General features: G+C 44.4%; 1 protein-coding gene and 1 pseudogene across 5 annotated transcripts in view; one reads left to right on the top strand and one right to left on the bottom strand.

Moving 5' to 3' along the window:
• Positions 1-2,174: 2,174 nt before the first annotated feature.
• The window catches only part of AK7 (adenylate kinase 7), a gene marked incomplete at its 3' end in the record, with an annotated part of 54,450 nt that continues 35,483 nt past the window's right edge, over positions 2,175-21,141 (top strand). For all 4 annotated transcript variants that reach the window (XM_079913103.1, XM_079913105.1, XM_079913104.1 and 1 more), the window contains exons 1-4: positions 2,175-2,337; positions 5,123-5,311; positions 10,489-10,597; positions 17,251-17,345. In XM_079913103.1, coding sequence (XP_079769229.1) covers positions 2,233-2,337; positions 5,123-5,311; positions 10,489-10,597; positions 17,251-17,345 — 498 coding nt within the window. In that variant the 5' untranslated portion in view covers positions 2,175-2,232. The remainder of the gene's footprint in view (positions 2,338-5,122; positions 5,312-10,488; positions 10,598-17,250; positions 17,346-21,141) is intronic.
• Positions 8,122-9,488, bottom strand: LOC307181832 (annotated as a pseudogene). The gene is made up of 2 exons: positions 9,424-9,488; positions 8,122-8,508 (listed from the first exon to the last, which is right to left on the bottom strand). The product of its transcript is annotated as an uncharacterized misc_RNA (transcript).

Below are 21,141 nucleotides of genomic sequence, written 5' to 3'. Positions count from 1 at the left end.
CAATCATTACACATCCCACACAGCTAATCAGCAGCTACTGGGGTACTGAGCATTCATTCCCTGCCCCCATCACAACACTGCACTATTCTCTCGCCAGTGTTGAAAAACACGAAATGTGTGGTTTGATTGTTAAGGGGGAACAGGGTAGGAAAACATTCTGATATGTGCCAGGTTGACTTAAGAACTCTGCCCTTTACCCCTTCATTTTGTGTGTGACGTGTCCAGCTGAGACTTGGACAGGTTGCGGCACTTGCTCAGCAGCCCACCTGTGAGCAGGAGGGTACGGTCAGAACCCAAGCCTTCTGACTCCGCCAACCATCCCCATATGTGTCAATAAAAGCATCCCCTGAACTTTGTGGTTACATGAAAGCAGATTTTGAAAGAGGAACAGGGAACTGTACTCAATATCTCGTAATAACCTATATATTTAACTGAATCACTCTGCTGTACACCTGAAACTAACACAGCATTGTAAATCAACTATACTTCAATGAAAACTAAAATATTAAAAAAAATTTTAAAGAGGAAAGGAATAACAGAAGAAAGATCCCTTAGTTGGCATAATAGAATTGATCAATAGAATCTCCTTTCCTAACACACCAATATGATACAAAATTCTCTGCAAGCCATCCCCTTGTAACTAGCTCATTTACATGTTATCAGTAATGTAAACAAGAATGAAACAAAAATGAGTTAAAGTAGCATGACCGGTTGAATAAAAGTACTTACCTGCTTAACTGCGTGTCAGTAGGGTCAAACTGAAAATCTGGAAATGAGGCAACTAGTGAACTCTAGAATATTTGATATAATAGACCTTTTGAAAGAATGCTGAAGAGTACTTACTCCATCAAGTTTTGTACTGGTCTTACATGAGTATTTTTACATTTAAATTGACAGCACTTTCTTGTTGATACTAAAAAAAAGAATGTTGCTGTGAGCAAGCTGTTCCCAAATTAAATCTGCAAAATTTCAAAGTGTTATTTTATCAAAACAAGTTTTAATGAGACATATGTATAAAAGGAAAGGGAGTCGGGGTGGGGACGAAAAAAGGAATGAAAAACTCCCATTGGTAGAAGCGTGCTTCAGCGTTGCAGAAAAAAAGCAATTTCACTTATGGAGACCACTTCAGAAGATGCTTTCGTATATCTTGTTTGATCCTGACCGCCCTGTTAGGTTGGTGGTTTCACCCCTGTTTTACAGCCAATTTCACAGCTTGGGTAAAGTTAAAAGGTTGGCCCCAGTCTCCCACAAATGGCTGCAGAGCTGGAAGTCAAAGCCTAGTCTCCCAAATGCCTGAGTGCCCAGAACCTCCAGGCTGTCTGGAGCTCCCTGGCCATCTCCAATTTCTGAGGCAATCAGTATTTAAAAAAAAAAAAAAAAGGTACACAGTCAATCCATGTGTTAAATATGTACATTCAACAAGTTAATGTTTAAAGCACAAAAATATTTACTATTCTAAGATAACAGGATATATATATATCTAGTCCACCGTTACCTTTGTGGTTCTGTGATAAGACAAATCGAATGGCATCTTTTAATTTGTCGGTTTATCTGGGCAACTGCGTGTCTAACCTGATTTGGAAAGGGCAAAGTCTGAATTCTATCCCTTTGTGAATGGGGGTGAATCCCCAGCACAAATGGCTGCTAGTCACTCCCACCCCAGCCCTGGAACTGCTAAACCAGTTGAGCCCAGTGGACCAAGCAGCGACCGGCAGCACAGTGGGGACCACACCATGACCCCGAAACTCCATGGCAACAGCCCTTCTTTACAGTAGAGGATTATGTCACGCCCGCCTGGTCAGACCGCCCCAGAGGGGCACGTTAATTCACTCCGACATTTCAGGGGAAGCCTAGGCTTGCGGTTTTACCTTTTCCTCAGATTCATCAGTATTTTTAGTGCTCCGTGTCAGGTGGACACTGGGACGTGTTTCCGGAGTTACCGAATGAACGAGAGGAAAGGGACGGAGGATGCGCCCTGCCCGAGGGCCCCCGGCGTGAAGCAGGGGAGAGTGGGGCTCGGGCGGCGACGCAGGCCTGCCTGGCGCCCTGGGCAGGGAGAGCCCTCCTGGCCTCGGAAACCGGAGGCCCCGCCCCCCGCCCCGGGAACGCCCCGCCCCGCGCCCTAGCCCCAACCCCGGAGGGCAGCCTGGCCCCGCGGTCCTAGGGCCGCGGCTCCATCTCCTTGGCAACCAAAGGGACGCTTTCTCCTTAGCAACCAGCGAGGCTCCCACCATGGCTGAAGAAGAGGAAGTTGCTGTCCGGACGGAGAAAGTTAAACGGATCCAGAGGGTGTTTATAAACCTGCTGGACTCATACAGCAGCAGAAACATCGGGAAGGTGAGCGGCGGTGGATGACAGGAGAACCCAAGCCCCCAACTCCCAGTCCCCCGCCCCAGCCCCGGAACCCAGCGAGGGCCTGCACCACCGGACGCTATCAGGGCCTCCCCTAAGGGACCCTCCCTCGTCCTGGGCACGGCCAATGGCCCCTGCTCCCCAGTCTGCACCCAGGCTAGACAAGCGCCCCACTTGGAAGCCCAGGTGTTTGGAGATCTCCGTTCCAGCCGGGGTTCCTCCCCTGTTAGTAAGAGGAAACTGAGGCTTCGAGGCAGAAAGGGGCTTGCCCAAGATCACTTAGCGAGTTGGGGGCAGGACCTGGACATAGGGCCAGGTCTCCGACCTCCTAACCGGGTTCTCTTTCCATTCCCGGCAACTCGTCTGTATCAGGCAACTGACGGAAAAAGAAGTCCAAAACTAAATGCAATAGCAAAGCATTAAAAAGACAGGGGTAGTATGAACTTACTTGTGTCTTTCAAAAAGATAGATACAAATATAGAGAAGATAGATAGATAGATAGATAGATAGATAGATAGACAACCTAAATACAGAAAAACGTCTCAAAGGATACACAAGACACTTAACCATTATCACCTCTGGAAGATGGGAGTCACTCGTTCATGAACTCCTACTAAAAGGCTGGCACAGTAAATAAGACCAAAAAAGGTTTTGACCCTTGAAGACCCTGCCCCTCTGGAAGGAGACAGACAATAAATAATTACTAGAATAAACAAGATATTTCAATAGGTGATAAGTACTCTGAAGGAAAGAGAATAGAAGAGGTGGACTGGGGAAGAGCGCAGCTGCTTTCAATAGAGTTGCATGAAAGCGCTCTCTTGAAAGGTGACATTTAATCTGACACACACAAGATGAGGGTCCAGCCCGAGGAAATAGTTCCCAGAGGGCACGGCAAAGGCAAAGGTTGCAGAGGACAGAGTGGTGAGGCTGCAGTGAACCAGGGGCTCCAGGGGACAGCAGACACCATGCCCAGGACCCATGTGGCTTTGGGGCCCGCACAAATGTTATAATTTCTCTTAAAATAGGAAGGAAGCAAATTAAATTTTACAGTCAAAGATAGTGTGTCATTATAGATATACAGTCATAAAATATCATTTTTAATATACTTTTGGCGGAAAGGGGCTGTGAAAGTCAAAATGTGGCCCAGCTCAGCAACTAAACAGTGCCTCACACGTGGTCAGCAGTTCATCGATATTTATTGTGTAAATTAGCAAAGCAGAGTCAAGCCCAAAGGCCCAGATCTTGTGGGGCTTTGGTCAGGAATTTGGTTTATGTTCTAAATCCATTGATAGCCATTGGAGTACTTAAAAAGGGACGTGACATGATTGAAATTAGGAGGGAGGGAGGGAAGAGAATTTAACTTTTTACTTTATCCCCTTTTGAGCTCTGATTATTTTTTACGACATAATATTTTTACAATAAAACTTTTTGTTGGGAGAGATTTTTTCCAAAGCTTATCAATAACAGAATTTCCGGTTATTCCTTAACAAACCAGGACTTGACTTTCTCAAATTCCAAGTAATTGCTATTGTCTGCACCAAGCAATATGGGAGTAGAAATATAAAGCATCTAAAAAAACGTGGAAGCCATGTCTCTTGTCCTCAGGCCTAGCTGAGCAGTGCCACCACAGCCCCTTCTCCCCCGGTCTCTGGGTAGTGTGTCAGGGCGGGGCACCTGTACAGCCGGGGTGTCATTATCAGAAGGTCCAACTTCACCCCTTCCTGCCTATGCGATCTTGGGCAAATTACTTATTGCTGGGCCTCAATCTCCTCATCTGTGAAATGGGATAATAAATTGAATATGTGTGTTTGAGAGGTAAATGAAAATATATATGGCATACTTGGGAAAAATAGATTCCAATAAGAGATTGAACCTGACACCTTGTCTATTAACTTGGACTGTTTTTTTATCAAAATAAAGGAGGTGGGGCATTCTGTTGTGTTTTTACTCCCAAGGGGTGATATCGTCATGATTATTTACGCATGTTTAAACTATAAATTATATGTCTAATATATAAATTAAAATTATTTCTCTTTATATATGAAACCCATGAACATTGCATAAACAACTCACAAAGACAGCTTTTGTAAAACCAAAAAAAGAAACTTTGCCAACCTCATTCTATTTCATTATTCATAGCCACTGGTCCCATGTGGTTATGGAACGTTTAAAAGTGTCTAGTCCAAATGGAGATGCACTGTAAGTGTAAAATACACATCAAATTTCAAACACTTACTATGGGAAAAGAAAACAATATATAATATCTCAATAATGTTTATATTGATGACATGTTAAACTGATAATGTTTTGGATATATTGAGTTAAATAAAATGTTACCTAAATTCTTAAAAATTTAAACTTTACCTAAGTTAACTTCACCTGTTTCTTTCTCCTTTTGTTAATGCGGTACTAGCAAATTTAAGTTACCTAAGCCGATCGCATTACATTTCTACCTATCTGTTAGACAAAACAACCATCGTGAATTTAGCCCAGCTCTGCCTGGTGCTAGGGAAGGATAATACCCTTAACGAGCTTTTAAGCTCTCCGAGCCTGAGTTCCTCGCCTATGAAATGGGGAGTCATAATAGTGAATAGACACTTCACTGTGTCTTTGCGGGAATTAAACCAATTTCAATGAGATACTGGTGTACAAAGCGTGAGTGGCACTGCTAGCAAGCCTTCAGTAAAGGTCAGGTTTTAGAATCGTCATTCATTGACTGGCCTTACTCTCCGTTGTTCTTAGTATTCAGGAAATTCCTGTTTGCTTGCAGTTTCTCTCTACCTCTGTGGTCGGGGCTTCACTTGAAGAAATTACCGAAGAGGAGGAAAAGCACGATGAAGATAAATCAGCCGTGCCAGAAGCCTCCTCAGCCAACCTGAAGGAAGGCACGTTCCAGATAGTGGGCACGCTTTCCACGCTCGAAACCCCCTGCCCCAACTTTGCCATGGAGACCTACTATGTAAGTCCAGAGGGACTGCTGAGAGGGGGCGAAGGAGCAGGGGGAGCAGGGGCCCCACCCCCTGCTCCGATGCCCTGCCACTGTGTTTGCTCCTTGTCTCCTCTCTCCTGCCAATGTGAGAAGGTGGGGAAGTTGAGGAGAGAGGTGAGGGCAGGTCTTCCTCCTGCGATGGAAATTAACAACCCTTGTCTCTCCACTTTCAAGTCTTGCCTGCAGCAGAGAACTTAAATGAGATATTCTTAGAAAGTATGGATCTCATTTGGACTTTCAGACTCATAAAGTTCTCTGCCCTGTATTTAGAATGTATTCTGCCCTGCACCACCCCAACATGGCTCTGGGCCATGGCCGGCGCAATCTGTGAAAGAGACATCTCCTTTGGTAATAAGCCACTCAAGGATAACACCATTATATTGCTGTCTTACTGAGAAATACTGCTGCCTTCACATGACAAATTCTACACAGTCCTCATCCAAGGACTTAAATACCTGCAAGAAGGGTGACCCTCCCAGCCTAATTCCTCCCATCACCCTGCCTGCAGCCCTCTAGATCCTAGGAGACAGCTTTGCACATGCTGTACCCTGGAATAGCCTTCCCTCTTCCCTCCTCCAACCAGCCCTATTCATCCTTCACGATTTAATTCGGGTTGTCTTCTCCTCCAGGAAGCCCTCCATGATTCCCCACTCCCAGTTTAGATTCTGAGCTCTCTACCTGCCTAGATTCTTACACTTTTCTCACTCCATTGTTATTATCTGTCTATTGTGGGTCACATGATTAGTATCTGTTCCTTGAGAGTAGAGACAGCACCCCATTTATTCTCATGTGTATCCTTGCACGGTGACGGACAGCACTGGCCCTCAATAAGTATTTGTCAATGAATGAATGAGTCCCCTCCTACCATCTTTGGGAACTTTCTTCACCACTTACCCCCTTTTACCCTCTTCTGGATCTTGACTCGCCACTGGCTTCTTTCTTTCCACGTCTACGTATGCTCACATCTTTCTCGCTGGAAACACACACACACACACACACATACTCTTACTTTGGCCTCCCTGCCTCTTTCTCTGCCCATGGCCCCTGCCACCACTGAACTTGAGAGAGGGCTCAGCCACCTTTGCAGGCCTCACTCCTGCACTCTCCAGCCCCCACCCCTTCACAGGAGATGCCCTGGCCATTGTCACCAGCCAGCCCCTCATTACCAAGGGCCTCTCTTCCCTGCTTCCCAGGAGCAGCAGCTGGCAGACTGCCCTTACGCATCCACTCCTTCCCTTTAAATGCAGTTTTTCTCAGAGCTCCCTCCCTTCTCCTAATAGGCATCCTTTCTAAATCTTATTCAGTCCTATAGCTCCAGCTCCCCTGTACAAGCCAACGCCTTTCAAATCCTTCTCCAGCCCTGTTGACCAACCTGCACATCCAACTGCTTCCTAGTCTACTCCCCGAGATGTCCTGCAGCACTTCTATATCAATTTACCCAGGATGAAGTCTCTCACACTCCTCTACAAAACTACTCTGCCCTGGGGCTTCCCTGGTGGCGCAGTGGTTGAGAGTCTGCCTGCCGATGCAGGGGACACGGGTTTGCGCCCCGGTCCAGGAAGATCCCACATGCCGCGGAGCGGCTGGGCCCGTGAGCCATGGCCGCTGAGCCTGTGCGTCCGGAGCCTGTGCTCCGCAACGGGAGAGGCCACAACAGTGAGAGGCCCGTGTACCGCAAAAAACAAAACAAAACAAAACAAAAACAAAACACTACTCTGCCCTAATTTGTATTAAGGGCCTTGCTGTCTATTATCAGTTTAGGCTGTTTGGGGCTGCAAGTAATAGGAAAAAAAAAAAGGCAATGCAAATCAGTAACCAATAAGGAATTCATCAACTTATGTGGCTGGTGGTCTCAAGGAAGCACCTGCTTCAGGCCTGGCATGACCCAGGGGCTGCAGCTCCTTTTCCAGCCCTTTTCTGGGCTCTGTCTTCCTCTGGGAGGGACTTCATCCTCAGGTTGGCAGCAAGGCGGCAACATTCCAGGGCTTTGCACACAAACGCAGCAACACTCTGATGAAGAGAACTTCCAGAAGTTCTCAGAAAAAGGAGGATGAACATTCCAGCAGCACACCACAGGTGCCTTGAATCTCAGTGTCTTAAGTTGAGTCACTCGCTGATTCCTGAACCAATCACTTACCCTGAGATCAGTAAGGCCCATCCCTTAAACTAGAAGGTGGAGTTAATTTCCCACAGGCTGAGAAGGGGCGTATCTGCACAAAATTGGGGTTCTGTTGGGAAAGAAGAAAAGGAGATGGATGATTGTAGACAAGCAAGAGTGTCGTTTCCACCATTCATCACGCACTTGCCCCCATCACAACTGCAAGCCTGGCATTGCTGTGGGCTCTTGGCTTCCCAGTATAGACTGGAAAACACACACACGCGCACACATACACACGCACACATACACACACACACACACACACACTGCGAGTGCTGTGCGTTCAGTTTTATTTGGGGTTGACTGAGGGCTATAGCCTGGGAGACAGCCTCTCAGAGAGCTCTGAGGAACTGCTCCAAAGAGGTTGGGGTGTGGGGAGTCAGTACGCGTGTGATTTGGGTGAAGGGGCCACGTGCAAGCAAGTACACGTCTCAGCAAAAGGTCAGTTCTGGTCACAAGGAGCAGATCTCTCCAGTCATGCCTTTGGTGCTTTTCTAGGTACGAGAAGACACACGATATTGGGTTCATAAAAATTTCTCCTGCAAATGTCTGTCTGAAGTCCTTTCCTGCCAGATTTTTCCAGAGCACAGAGGGCCTCCTTGCTGACCTCAAATTAAAGAGCTCAGCTTCTTATTGAACATGTTACTAAAGAGGTTTCGTCAAAAAGACCAAAGCCCCTGTCATCGTCAGACTCTTCAGATTCTTCTTTCTTTGCGTCTACTTTCTGCTCCTCAGCGGGGGCAGCAGCGGTGGAGGAGGCAGGACCTCCTGCTGGGGCAGCTCCACCAGCCCCTGCACTGCCGATGAGGCTCCCTGTGTGCTGACCTTGGCCAAAGCCTTTGCAAACAATCCTGGCCAGAAAGGTTCAACATTGACACCGGCTGCTTAATGAGAGCATAGATCTTGTCCTCTGTGACCATCACCTCATCATCATGCGGGATGAGGGCCGAGAAGATGCAGGCGAGCTCCGAGACGGAGGCCGTGGTGCGGGGCCAGTGCTAGGCGGGGGCTGCCGGACAGATGAAGTGAGGGCCTCGCCCCAACGCGGCCTTAGCTTCCTTGGAAGGACGGAGCACCTTAGCGGCAGCTGAAGGAAGGGAGGCCTCAGCTCGTGTCTTTAATCGCTCTCGAAAGAATGCCTACTTTCCATTCTCCTGGCTATCTGCGTTGCTTCAGATCTCCATCACTGATCACTCTTTATACCTGAATTTGATTCAGTGAATGAGTATTGAGCACTTTGAAGACCCGCAGAAAAACACGGAGCTCGCAGCCTAGCAGGAACTCTGCAATGTCAACTAGTGGCTACAGAGCAGGACAGTGACATGATGACAGAGGTGTGCGCACAGCCGCGTGCAGAGCACTCTGAACAGGGCAGTATGAATTCTCAGTCTTATCTATAGCGCCAGGCAAACGGAGCTTCAGACGCCTCCCTGCCACACAGAGCAAGACCCCCTAACCTCCTCTGATCGGGAGATTCTGCACAGCTGGCCCTCCTTTGGGAGCTTGGGGTCTACTGGTGATGCTGGGACTGAGGCTGAACCTGCAGGACTGAATAGAGCTTTCCAAGCAGATAAAAGGACAAGGAAATGACACACAAGGGGGCATCTGGCAAAGTGTATGGTGTGCTTTGGAATAGAAAGCATCGGTATAGCTAGAGCTTGGGTTCTGGGCAGCCAAGGGGAAGAAGCAAGAGTGGCATGAAAGGTGAGAGAGAATGGAGGATGGAAAAACATTAGGCTGGTCCAGGTTGTCAAAGGTGCTTTTGCCTGGCTCAGCAAATGGCCTGCTAGTCCGTGAACTTCCCAGGCTCTGCTGAGTGAGCTTGTATTCAGCCCAGCTCAAATGTCAACTCCTATGAGCCATAGTCCCATACTTCACCTAGTCCATCAAACCTCAAATGTCCTTCTATGATAGCCCTTTCTACATCGGGGGCTGCCACGTAGGGCTGTACGGATTGCACACTGCGCAAGGTTGCCCAGCTATGGGCATGGGTAGGAGCTGAAAAGCGATGTGTTCTGCTGGCTACAGTGTGTCCCAGACTGGGTGCCTTATAATTTTTCCACCAAGAGCAGGTTTCCTTTTTCTAATTTGTACAAAGGCTTCATATGTGCTTAGTTGCGCCCTCGTCCACATTAGACCCTAGTTATTTGTTAAAATTTTGCCAACAACACACACACACACATGTGCGCACGCACGCGCGCGCGCTAATCTGTAATATCAACAATCATACATTATTTATTTTGCCTTTCCCCTTGGGGTGAAAATGAGGGCCCACAAATATTTACTGGGGGAACAAATGAATGCACAATCATGGTCACTCAATATCTGGTCAGGATGACCATTCTCTTGAAAACGTGCCTGTTTCATCCTCAATCATTCCAATCATGATTTACCAAGTGTGCGTGTTTTCCTTTGGACACAGTGATCACCAAAGTTACTTTCATCCCATATAAGAACTTGGTATTTTTAACCATTAAAAGTTTCTGTTTTTTTTAAAATACTCCCTGCTGTCAACTGTAATAAGGTACCTTACATCTCGAATGAGACCAGATTAATTCCATTTTGAGGATTCTGAAATAATCCATATTAATCACTTATCAGCATTTCTGAGTGATTCATGATCTATAGTTGCTCAAAGAATCTTGCATAGAGCTTGAGTTTGTTTTAAATGCCTCACACATTTTCTTCCAGTGTGTTCTAATTCTTTCTTCCTGAATCGGGGTTTAAACAGCATGCAGAAATAGTACCTAAGATCATTATGCAATTTTCTTATTCATCTGTTCCAGGCTATTTACATAAACTTTGTTACTTGAAAACTACACACAGAAGAGAGCCAAAATTTCATTTTAAATAAAAAAATCCTTCTGCGAATGTTTCCTGTGGGACTCTCCAGGCAACATATCTCATTTGGAAATTGTCACTCCCATCTAAATATTAAGGTTACTTTGTGCGCTTCTTGCAACAAATGACTGTCAACTTTCTTTTTCAGGCTATCTCTCGAGAAGACCTTCTCATGCACCTGCTGGAGTGTGATGTTATCATTTATAACATCACTGAGAACCCCCAGCAAGTGGAGGAAGCCATCTGGGCAGTCTCTGGTCAGTGAGATGCACCCTTGATCTCCAGGGACGGGACTTTTTTACTTTACCTAAGAGTCATCTCAGGAACACTAGGCAAATTAGGACCGTGGAAGAACTGATCTGAAATTCACCTAAAACAGGAAGTGAAATCAGACTAGTGGATACGCCTGTGGATAGCATTAAAACATAAAGGGAGGCATATGAAAATATGTAAGAGTTTATGTGAGGGACTTCCCTGGTGGTCCAGTGGTTAGGACTTTGTGCTTCCAGTGCAGGGGGCATGGGTTCCATCCCTGGTTGGGGAAATAAGATCCCACATCCCACATAATGTGCAGGGTGGCCAAAATAAATAAATACATAAAAATAAAGTTGATGTTTACTGCATTTGACAGTGTTTCTTATTATATATAAAAAAAAGAAGAGTTTATATGAACAAAACTCAATTCATATTGGGAATTCCCTGGCGGTCCAGTGGTTAGGACTGTTTGTGATTAGCTGTTCTTAGGTTTGGGTTTGCTTATTTATGCTGCTAAGCTATTAGGACCACCTCAATCTAATGGCTTCCTTGTTTAATTAATTTAGCAACAGGAGCTTCCAAAGAATAGAATTTTTTAAATTGAAATATAGTTAATGTACGATATTATAAGTTATAGGTGTACAGTACAGTGATTCAAAATGTTTAAAGGTTATACTCCGTTTATAGTTGTTATAAAATACTGCCTGTTCCCTGTGTTGTACATCATATCCTTGTAGCTTATTTTATACCTAATAGTTTGTACCTCTTAATCCTCTACCGCATAAAGCCCTTCCCCCTTCCTCTCCCCACTGGTAACCACTAGCTCGTTCTCTATATCTGTGAGTCTGCTTCTTTTTTGTTGTAGTCACTAGTTTGTTGTATTTTTTAGTAATATCATACAGTATTTATCCTTCTCTGTCTGACTTATTTTACTTGGCATAATATGTCCATCCATGTTGTTGCAAATGGCAAAATTTCATTCTTTTTTATAGCTGAGTAGTATTCCATTGTATATATATTCACCAATTTTTCTGTATCCATTCATCTGTTGATGGACCTTAGGTTGCTTCCATATCTTGCCAATTATAAATAATGCTGCTAGGAACATTGGGGTACACGTATCTTTTGGAATTAGTGTTTTCATTATTTTAGATATAGACCCAAGAGTGGAGTTGCTGGGTCATATGGTAGTTCTGTTTTTGGTTTTTTGAGAAACCGCCATACTGTTTTCCACAATGGCTGCACCAATGTACATTCCCACCAACAGTGCATGAAGGGTTCCCTTTTCTCCACATCTTCGCCAACACTTGTTATTTGTTGTCTTTTTGATGATGGCCATTCTGACAGTTGTGAGGTGGTATCTCTGTGGTTTTGATTTGCCTCTCCCTGATGATTAGCCATGTTGAGCATCTTTTCATGTGCCTGTTGGCCATCTGTATGTCTTCTTTGGAAAGATGTCTACTTAGTTCTTCTGCCCATTTTTTAATCTGGGTCGTTTGTTTTTTTGATGTTGGGTTGTATGAGCTGTTTATATATGTTGGCTATTAACCCCTTATCATTTATATCATTTGCAAATATTTTCTCCCATTCAGTAGGTTGTCTTTTCATTTTGTCAGTGTTTTCCTTTGTTGTGCAAGAGCTTTTAAATTTAATTAGGTCCCATTTGTTTATTTTTGCTTTTATTTCCTTTGCTTCAGGAGAGAGATCCAAAAAACTACTGCTACAATTTATGTCAAAGAGTGTTCCGCCTATGTTTTCCTCTAGGAGTTTTATGGTTTCTGGTCTTACATTTAGGTCTTTAATCCATTTTGAGTTTATTTTTGTATATGATGTCAGAGAATGTTCTAATTTCATTCTTTTACATGTAGCTGTCCAGTTTTCCCAACACCATTTATTGAAGAGACTGTCTTTTCTTGCCTCCTTTGTCATAGATGAACTGACCATAAGTGCATGGGTTTATTTCTGGGCTGTCTATTCTGTTCCATTGATTTATGTGTCCAAAGAATAGAATATTTTTGATCATTAAAAGAAACATTAACTTTCAAAATTCAACCTTTATTCATTCCACAGGCATGGCTTAAGGAGGTGGGGTTGAACGTATTGGGAAGATACAAAGACAAATTTAAAAAAAAAGATACCCTCAAGGCTCTTGTAGGCCCACAAGAGAGCTAAGGGACTCGGGAGAAACTTTCATGCAGGGCAGAGAATGACATGTTGACACAAAAGCTATCACAAGATGGATGTGACTTTAGGAGGAGAGGAATTATTTAGTTTTAAAATTTTTTTATTTTTGGCTGTGTTGGGTCTTTGTTGCTGCACGGTGGCTTTTCTCTAGTTGCAGCAAGCGGGGGCTGCTCTTCATTGCGGTGCGCGGGCTTCTCATCGCAGTGGCTTCTCTTGTTGCAGAGCACGGGCTCTAGGCACGCGGGCTTCAGTAGTTGTGGCGTGCAGCCTCAGTAGTTGTGGCTTGCGGGCTCTAGAGTGCAGGTTCAGTAGTTGTGGCGCACGGGCTTAGTCGCTCTGCAGCATGTGGGATCTTCCCAGACCAGGGCTTGAACCTGTGTCCCCTGCATTGGCAGGTGGATTCTTAACCACTGCACCACCCGGGAAACCCCAGGAGAAAAGGAATTATTTCTAACTGTGAGGATTTGATTCAGTTCAACAAGCGTTCCCCAATAGCAAGGGTCAGGAAGGGGTCGCAGAGAACACGTTCATATTTTAAATGCATTGAAAAAGGTAATGAACTCTAAGGGACAAGATGAAGTTTAGCAATTTGGTGCTTTGTGATTCATCCCCTTATTAAGTCCGGATCAAAGGAGAGAGCAAATCAGCTTATTTGAATTGCCATTCTAGGCTAGGAGGACAGCCAAAAAGACACAAGCACCTTACTTTGCAGTATTTTTTACACTTCAGTATGTTGGTTTTTGGCAGATGAGTTCAGGCGTCAGCAAACTTTTTCTGTTAAAGGCCAGATAGTAAGTATGTTTAGCTTTTCAAGCCAACTCCTCTGCTGTTGTAGCAAGAATGCAACTATAGACAATATGTAAATGAATGGGCCGGGTTCCAATAAAACTTTATTTACAAAAAACAGGCGGTACATTGCCAACCCCTGAATAAGACCAATAGCAAAGCTATATTTTGGCTCATGTTCAGAGAAATGGAATGAAGCCTCAGTCATATCTGTACCATATTCAGAGAAATCATGATGAAAAAGTACTCTCTGTGGATGTGCTGGAGTCCTCAGGAGCTCAGAATGTTTGATTTCTCATTTATCCCTGTGGGCCTAAGTTTCATTCAGTAAGAGACAAATCAATAACATGAACAATGTGTCATCTTTTGAAACAGAGCTTTTTAAACACCTACTGTCCACATGTTTATCCCTTTGCAAATATTTACAGATGATGTGTAATTGCACTTTCTAAGATAATTTCACCACCTAAAATAATAATCAGACCTAATGTTTACTGAGTTCTTATTTTGTGCCAGTCTTTGGAAATTGATTTTTTTCTATATCATGTATACTCACAATTTTCTTTACATTTTAATTTTTTTTCTGAAATAAAACCTGGACATGTTTTTAAAGTTAAAAAGCACAGTAGGATTTAGAATAAAAAGCAACAATTCCCTGCATTTCTTTTCCATCCCATCTCTACTGTTCAAAAGGAACCTCGGGCTTCCCTGGTGGTGCAGTGATTGGGGATCTGTGTCCCGGTCCGGGAGGATCCCACATGCCGCGGAGCGGCTGGGCCCGTGGACCATGTCCGCTGGGCCTGTGCATCCGGAGCCTGTGCTCTGCAGTGGGAGAGGCCGCAGCGGTGAGAGGCCCGCGTACCGCAAAAACAAACAAACAAAAAAGGAACCTCATTTAACCCACTTGTTCCTTTTAATACACAAAAATGCCTGCACTGATGTCCTCCGATTATGAACTTTAGACATTAACCACTGAGCTCCTGCTATGACAGATGAGCTTCAGTACCTAATAAGATGTCTCCCACTAATCATCAAGGGAAGATAGTAGTTCTCAAACTTTGACACTGCATTTCCTTTCATGAGCTTTAACATGTAGAGTATGTTCTATATTGCTTCCTTCTTCATTCTAATAAAGAGCTTTAAATAATTAGGACAATTTTATTCTCTATTTGGTGAAAAACTTTTAAATGTGTTACCTCTTTTTTGGGATATAAAGTGTTTGTGTCTGTAAGAAAGTATAGCCCTTGGTCAGTCATGGGGGACTGGGTGAGTGGGGAGGACATGGGGTGGGTGGGGCTATAGAGAGAATAGTAGAGGGAACTTTCTCACTTTACCTCATGTACTTTCTGAGATTTGGGGAGTTTTTTGTTTTTACAGTGGATATGTATTACTTCTTAATGATGTTTTATGGAACTATTTTCAAATATTTTAATATAAAAGAATTCCTCTACCTTGCCTTTCACAGATACTATCAAAGGAAGGCAAAACTGGAGAAAGAAATGAAGTGTAAGAAATGCAAGAAAACATTTGTATATATGGATAAAATGTGCTGCTTGTTCACAAGTGAACGAGCAGATCATTTTAGACCCATTAAAATGATCACAAATAAAAAAGGATAACCCAGTTAGAAGACCTCTGAGTGTGCCAAGCGTTCACAAAATAGGCCAATCTGAGGCACAGCAGAGCAGGAAGGGTAAAGAACAAAATTAAATTGAAGAGGCGGTTTTTGTTAATAGAATAAAAATAGAAACTAAAGTTAACATTTCATTGGGATTAATATGTGGACATAGTGTTCTTTTTTTTTTTAAATCTTTACTGGAGTATAATTGCTTTACAATGGTGTGTTAGTTTCTGCTTTATAACAAAGTGAACCAGCTACACATATACACATATCCCCATATCTCTTCCCTCTTGAGTCTCCCTCCCTATCCCACCCCTCTAGGTGGTCACAAAGCACTGAGCTGATCTCCCTGTGCTATGTGGCTGCTTCCCACTAGCTATCTATTTCCCGTCTGGCAGTGTATATATATGTCCATGCCACTCTCTCACTTTGTCCCAGCTTACCCTTCCCCCTCCCCGTGTCCTCAAGTCCACTCTCTAGTAGGTCTGTGGACATAGTGTTCCTAGACTTAATTCAATAATACTCTCTCACCTTACCGTTGGATTCCATGAGTTTATTAGATTCAGGATATCAGTATTTTATTGTTTTCCTTTTTGTTTCGAGATTGATTTCGAGAAATCAGCTCATGAGACTAAAATTTACCATGACTACTGTGTCGCTTAGATCCTCTGACAATTTAAGTATATCTCATTTTAGTTTTTGTTTTTTCCTGGAAAGTTATACATTATGAAAAATATTTTAGTGGAATCACATGCCAGAAAGTATTCAAGGAGATTCAGTGCTTAAATGTGTGGGGAGCCCTCCTGGGGAATGACAAACCCTTTAGAAACCAAACACTCCCAGGTCCAGGCCACCACTATTCTAAATTCCCATCTCTACAGATGGTTCCTAATCAAGCATTGGAGTGTTACCAAAGCCCTCCCTCCACACACAGCCCACAGCCCCCAACGCATAAGCTGCTCTCCCCCAGCCAGGGGGAGTGGAGGGGGAGGGAATTACTTCCTTCTGCAAGCGCTTAGGCTAAATAGCACTGCTTTATGTGAAATCGTGAGAGGGCCTTGCCCATAAAAAAGAATGAAATCGTGCCATTTGCAGCAACATGGATGGACCTAGAGATGATCATACTAAGTGAAGTAAGTCAGACAGAGAAAGACAAATATCACATGATATCACTTATACGTGAAATGGAAAAAAATCATGTAAGTGAACTTATTTACAAACTGGAAATAGGCTCACAGACATAGAGAACAAACTTATGGTTACCAGAGGGGGGGGAAGGTAAGGAGATAAATTAGGAGTTTGGGATTAGCATATACACACTACTATATACAAACTAGATAAAGAGCAAGGATTTACTGTATGGCACCGGGAACTATATTCAAGGTCTTGTAATAACCTATAATGGAAAAGAATCTGAAAAAGAATATATTAGATATAGATATAGATAGATATAACTGAATCACTTTTCTGTACACCTGAAGCTAACACAACATTGTAAATTAGCTATACTTTAATTTTTTTAAATGGTTAAAAAGGAAAAAGAGGGCCTTGCTTTCTGATTTGGGGCCTCCACTCCATTCTCCATGCAGCTGGAGGGGGTGCATAGGCCGGGCAACCAGGCTTCCTGGATCGGACTCTATACCACCACCTCACTCCGTGATCCTGGGCAAACTGTGCCTCAGCTCCCTTAGAAGGTAGAAACAGAGATGAGAGTATCTATCCCCCGATGGTGAGAATTCGATAAAGCCCATGAACTGTTCCCATCCGTGTCAGCTATTATCAGTATCACGAGCCCTCCCCAAAAGTGAAAGCACACCGCTGCAGGCCAGGAAATAGGAAGGGGCTGAAGATTTGAGCTGGGCTCAGAAGAGGTCGGGTAGCTGGAGTGGGGCAGCTAGGGACAAAGATGGGGAGGGGGCAGCATCAGAGGGGATGCCCCCCTGGGGTAAAGCCACTCCTTGAAAGAGGAGTCACTTCAAGTCCCGCTGGTGATTAAAAGTACACATGATTTTAAAACACGTTCTAAATGGATCCAAGTAACTGCTTGGCTTTTCGGCCCTACAGCCCTGAATGAAGAAATCAGCCATTTCGAAAAGCGGAAGGTGTTTATTTTAGTGTCCACGGTGATGACCTGGGCGCGGTCCAAACCCCTGGACCCAGTAAGTAGTGTGCCGGCTTTTCCTTTATGCAACATTTCACCCCCGATTCCTTGTAATCTGCACGCGAGAACTTTCTACAGTGGATGGTGTATTCTTACACTCCTGAACCCTACCCCGTAATAAACACTCTGCAGAGTTCACGGGCTCAAAGAACACTCCATTCTAAGGGGCCACATTGTTTTACATGCCCCTTAGAAAAAAGAAGAAAATGCCGCCTAGTCAAGTATAACAATGCTTATCACTTTTTATTTTAAATGTATTGAAAGCCCTCTCTTTTAGACTTATTTAGACCTATATCTTTGTCATATACATTCCTGTGCATACATTAAAAGGAAAAATATAAGCAAAATACGGTGGTTATAGTATTCCCCAAACTTCTTCAAACTCAGAGTCCAGTTTCTCTGAATCACACCTGCATTCTGTCTGTTTTCACACAATAACTTAGTATAAAACCTGAGTCATGTCATTTATTTCTAGGTAGTTTCCTATAAAGCTCATGGTTATCATTTTGCAAAAAATATGGATTCAGAGTCATTCTTCTAGTATTGCTTATTTTCTCCCCTGAGACCAGATTTCCATTTGCTTCTCTGCCCCAGTGCCTCTGTGCCTATGAACTACCTTTTCATCTCAGTGCTGAGTCACACTCTAATCTTTTTAAAGACATCTGCGAAAGGCAATTAGACCAAAATGCATAGTACCTAACTCAGTTTAAGGATGACAGTATGTGCTCAAGGTGACCTGAAGGTGACCCAGGCTCCAGCGAGGACAGCACCGTTGCTTCTTGACTGAAGCATCGGATGCTCCTCTACATTGTGATAAACCATGGATGACAAGACACATTCTAATTTCAGAGATGTTAAAATGTGAAAAAAAAAATACACGTGTTAGACTCAATGGAATACATTATTTATAGTAAGGAAATATTTAGGGATTTATCATACTTACTGCATCAAAGGCCGTTTGTTTGTTTAATTATCTCTCCCTCAGTGGACTGGGAGGTCTTTGAGGGCAGGGACCAGAGGTTTCCTGACCTTTTCCTATAAAGCTCTCCCACCTACTACTCCATTTGGTTGCTATCATCTCAAGGAGCAGGCCAGTCATTTTATTCCTGTTGAATTCTATCCCTCAAAGAGTCTAGTAAGTGTCTGCTACAAAACAGTCATTGGCCATTTGACTGGACGATCATTTTGCTGGCCTGATCATCATCACTCCTTCAGTTATAAACTAACTTGTACTGACTAAACGAAATGGGGATTAATTGACTCATATAACTGGTAAGTCCAATAATGGACTTCAGGCACAGCTGGATCTAGAGGCTTAAAGAGTGTTCTCAGAAATCACCTACTCTTTTTCTCTATTCACCTGCTTCTTTTCCTCTCTGAGTAGGCTTCATTCTCAGGTAAGCTGTCCCCTCCTTCTGGCCCCCAGGAGCTCCCAGGCTTACATCCCTAGAACTTCGAGTGTCTTTTCCATTTTGACCATGTCCCAACCCAGCACTGGAATATGCTGTTTTTCCAGGTCTTAGGTCACAGGCCAAACCCTAAAGCAGTCATTGTGGCCAGGGAAATGTAGAGCTCTGATTGGCCAGACCTGGGATCACGTACCCACTTCTAGAGGCAGGGGTGATCACCCAGCCCTGACCTCGCGTCCAGATTGGCAAGCAACCTTGCCCTCTGCTTCCCATTGGGTTTGGCCAGTGGGAAGCGCCAGTGAAGGATGGGGAAAATGAAAAGAGTGAGGTCACGGTATTACCCCTCCAACTCCTTTCTGCCCAGTTGCTACTGGCCGGCTGAGCCCTTCAACCAAAGTCACTGCTTCTGCCAGGCAGCCCTCTCCACGCTGCTTACCCCCAGGTCCTAATTATCGCTTGCGCCCTCTACACTCTGGGACCTTCGAGCGGTCCAGAGCACCCTGTTACTGACTCCAGGGTATGTGATTTCCCTATACCTGCCCACATCTTTGTAAATAGTCCTATTATTAAACCCTCCTCAAATTACCCACGTTGAGTGTGCCATTTCTTTCATGCTAGGACCCTGACTGATACTTCATGGTTCACTGAAGTCAGCTGAGCTTGTGAAAAGTCATGACTTCGTAATGCCACTCAAAAGAGAAAAGTGAATACTAGGTTGGGGTAGATGCTGCTGTTTTCCGGTCAGACAGCCATCCTCCTGTCTTCCCATCAGAGTCCTGATTTGTTCAGGTGTCCACGCTGCCCACGAGACCCAGGGAAGGAAGTCTCTATCCCCAGCTCCAGGGGAAAAAATCCTAATTAATTCAAATGATCCATTGCCTCCTTCCAGTCCAATCTCCAGCAAACAGCTTAAGTGATCTTGTTAAAATATAATTCAGGGATTTCCCTGGTGGCGCAGTGGTTAAGAGTCTGCCTGCTAAATCAGGGGACACGGGTTCTTTCCCTGGTCTGGGCAGATCCCACATGCCACGGAGCGACTAGGCCTGTGCACCACAACTACTGAAGCCCGCACTCCCTAGAGCCTGTGTGCTGCAACTACTGAGCCCATGCACCGCAACTGCTGAAACCCGCGTGCCTGGAGCCCGTGCTCCACAGCGGGAGAAGCCACCACAGTGAGAAGCCCATGCACCGCAGCTAAGAGTAGCCCCCGCTCACCACAACTAGAGAAAGACCCAACGCAGCCAAATAAGTAAAATAAAATATAATTCACATTGTGTTATAGTCCTGCTTAAAATGCTTAAGACCCTCCTATGCTCCTAGAATGAATCTAAACTCCTTTACATGGTCCACAAACCCTGGCAACCTGGCATTGCCTACCCTTTTTTTTTTAAAAGGTTTTTATTTTAAATATTTATTTGGCTGTGCTGGGTCTTAGTTGCGGCACGTGGGATCTTTAGTTGTGGCATGAGGGATCTAGTTCCCTGACCAGGGATCGAACCCAGGCCCCCTGCATTGGGAGCGTGGAGTCTTAAACACTGCACCACCAGGGAAGTCCCCTGGCATTACCTACCTCCTCCTCTACCAATCCCCAGCTTGGCTCCAGTCATTTCAGCCCTTCTTCCCATTTCTCAAATCTGCAATGATTGTTCTACCTCAGGGTCCTCATCCTTGTGTTTCTTCTGCCTCTCTGATTAATTTTGTGTAAGCCCTGGACTCAGATGCTTTGGGCTGGTTATTTAACTTATACCAATGTGATGTGATTGAAAGGCTCCTGACTGGACTGTATATTTTAGAAATCCTACTCCAAATAGGACCTCTAAATCTGGACGGATTTGGGGGAAATCACTCTGTATCATGGATCTCAGTTTCTCCCTTTGATTCTCCAGGAAGTTTTTATTTAATTGTCCTTCCATGGGAGGAGTGTACAGCAGAGTGAGTTGTGGAGAGACTGAGTGATGAACAGCTCAGTACACGGATATATTTTTCTTTTTCTTTCCTGATTCTTAGGGCAAACTGATATCTTTTTTTTTTTTTTTTTTTTTTTTTTTGCAGTATGCGGGCCTCTCACTGCTGTGGCCTCTCTCCTTGCGGAGCACAGGCTCCGAACGCGCAGGCTCAGCGGCCATGGCTCACGGGCCCAGCCGCTCCGCGGCATGTGCGATCTTCCCGCACTGGGGCACGAACCCGTGTCCCCTGCATTGGCAGGCGGATTCTTAACCACTGCGCCACCAGGAAACCCACAAACTGATATCTTATCCGATGAAGACAGTTTTTAAAGCCTGAGACAGAAACTTGCACATGGTATGTTCTCATTAATGTGGGATGAATTTTAGGGACAGAGGCAATGTGGAAGAGAGAAAAAACACACATAATTTAGATTTAAAA

Source organism: Stenella coeruleoalba (assembly GCF_951394435.1).
Source record: "Stenella coeruleoalba genome assembly, chromosome: 2".
Taxonomy (NCBI): Eukaryota; Metazoa; Chordata; class Mammalia; order Artiodactyla; family Delphinidae; genus Stenella; species Stenella coeruleoalba.
This window is presented reverse-complemented; position numbering and strand designations above follow the sequence as displayed.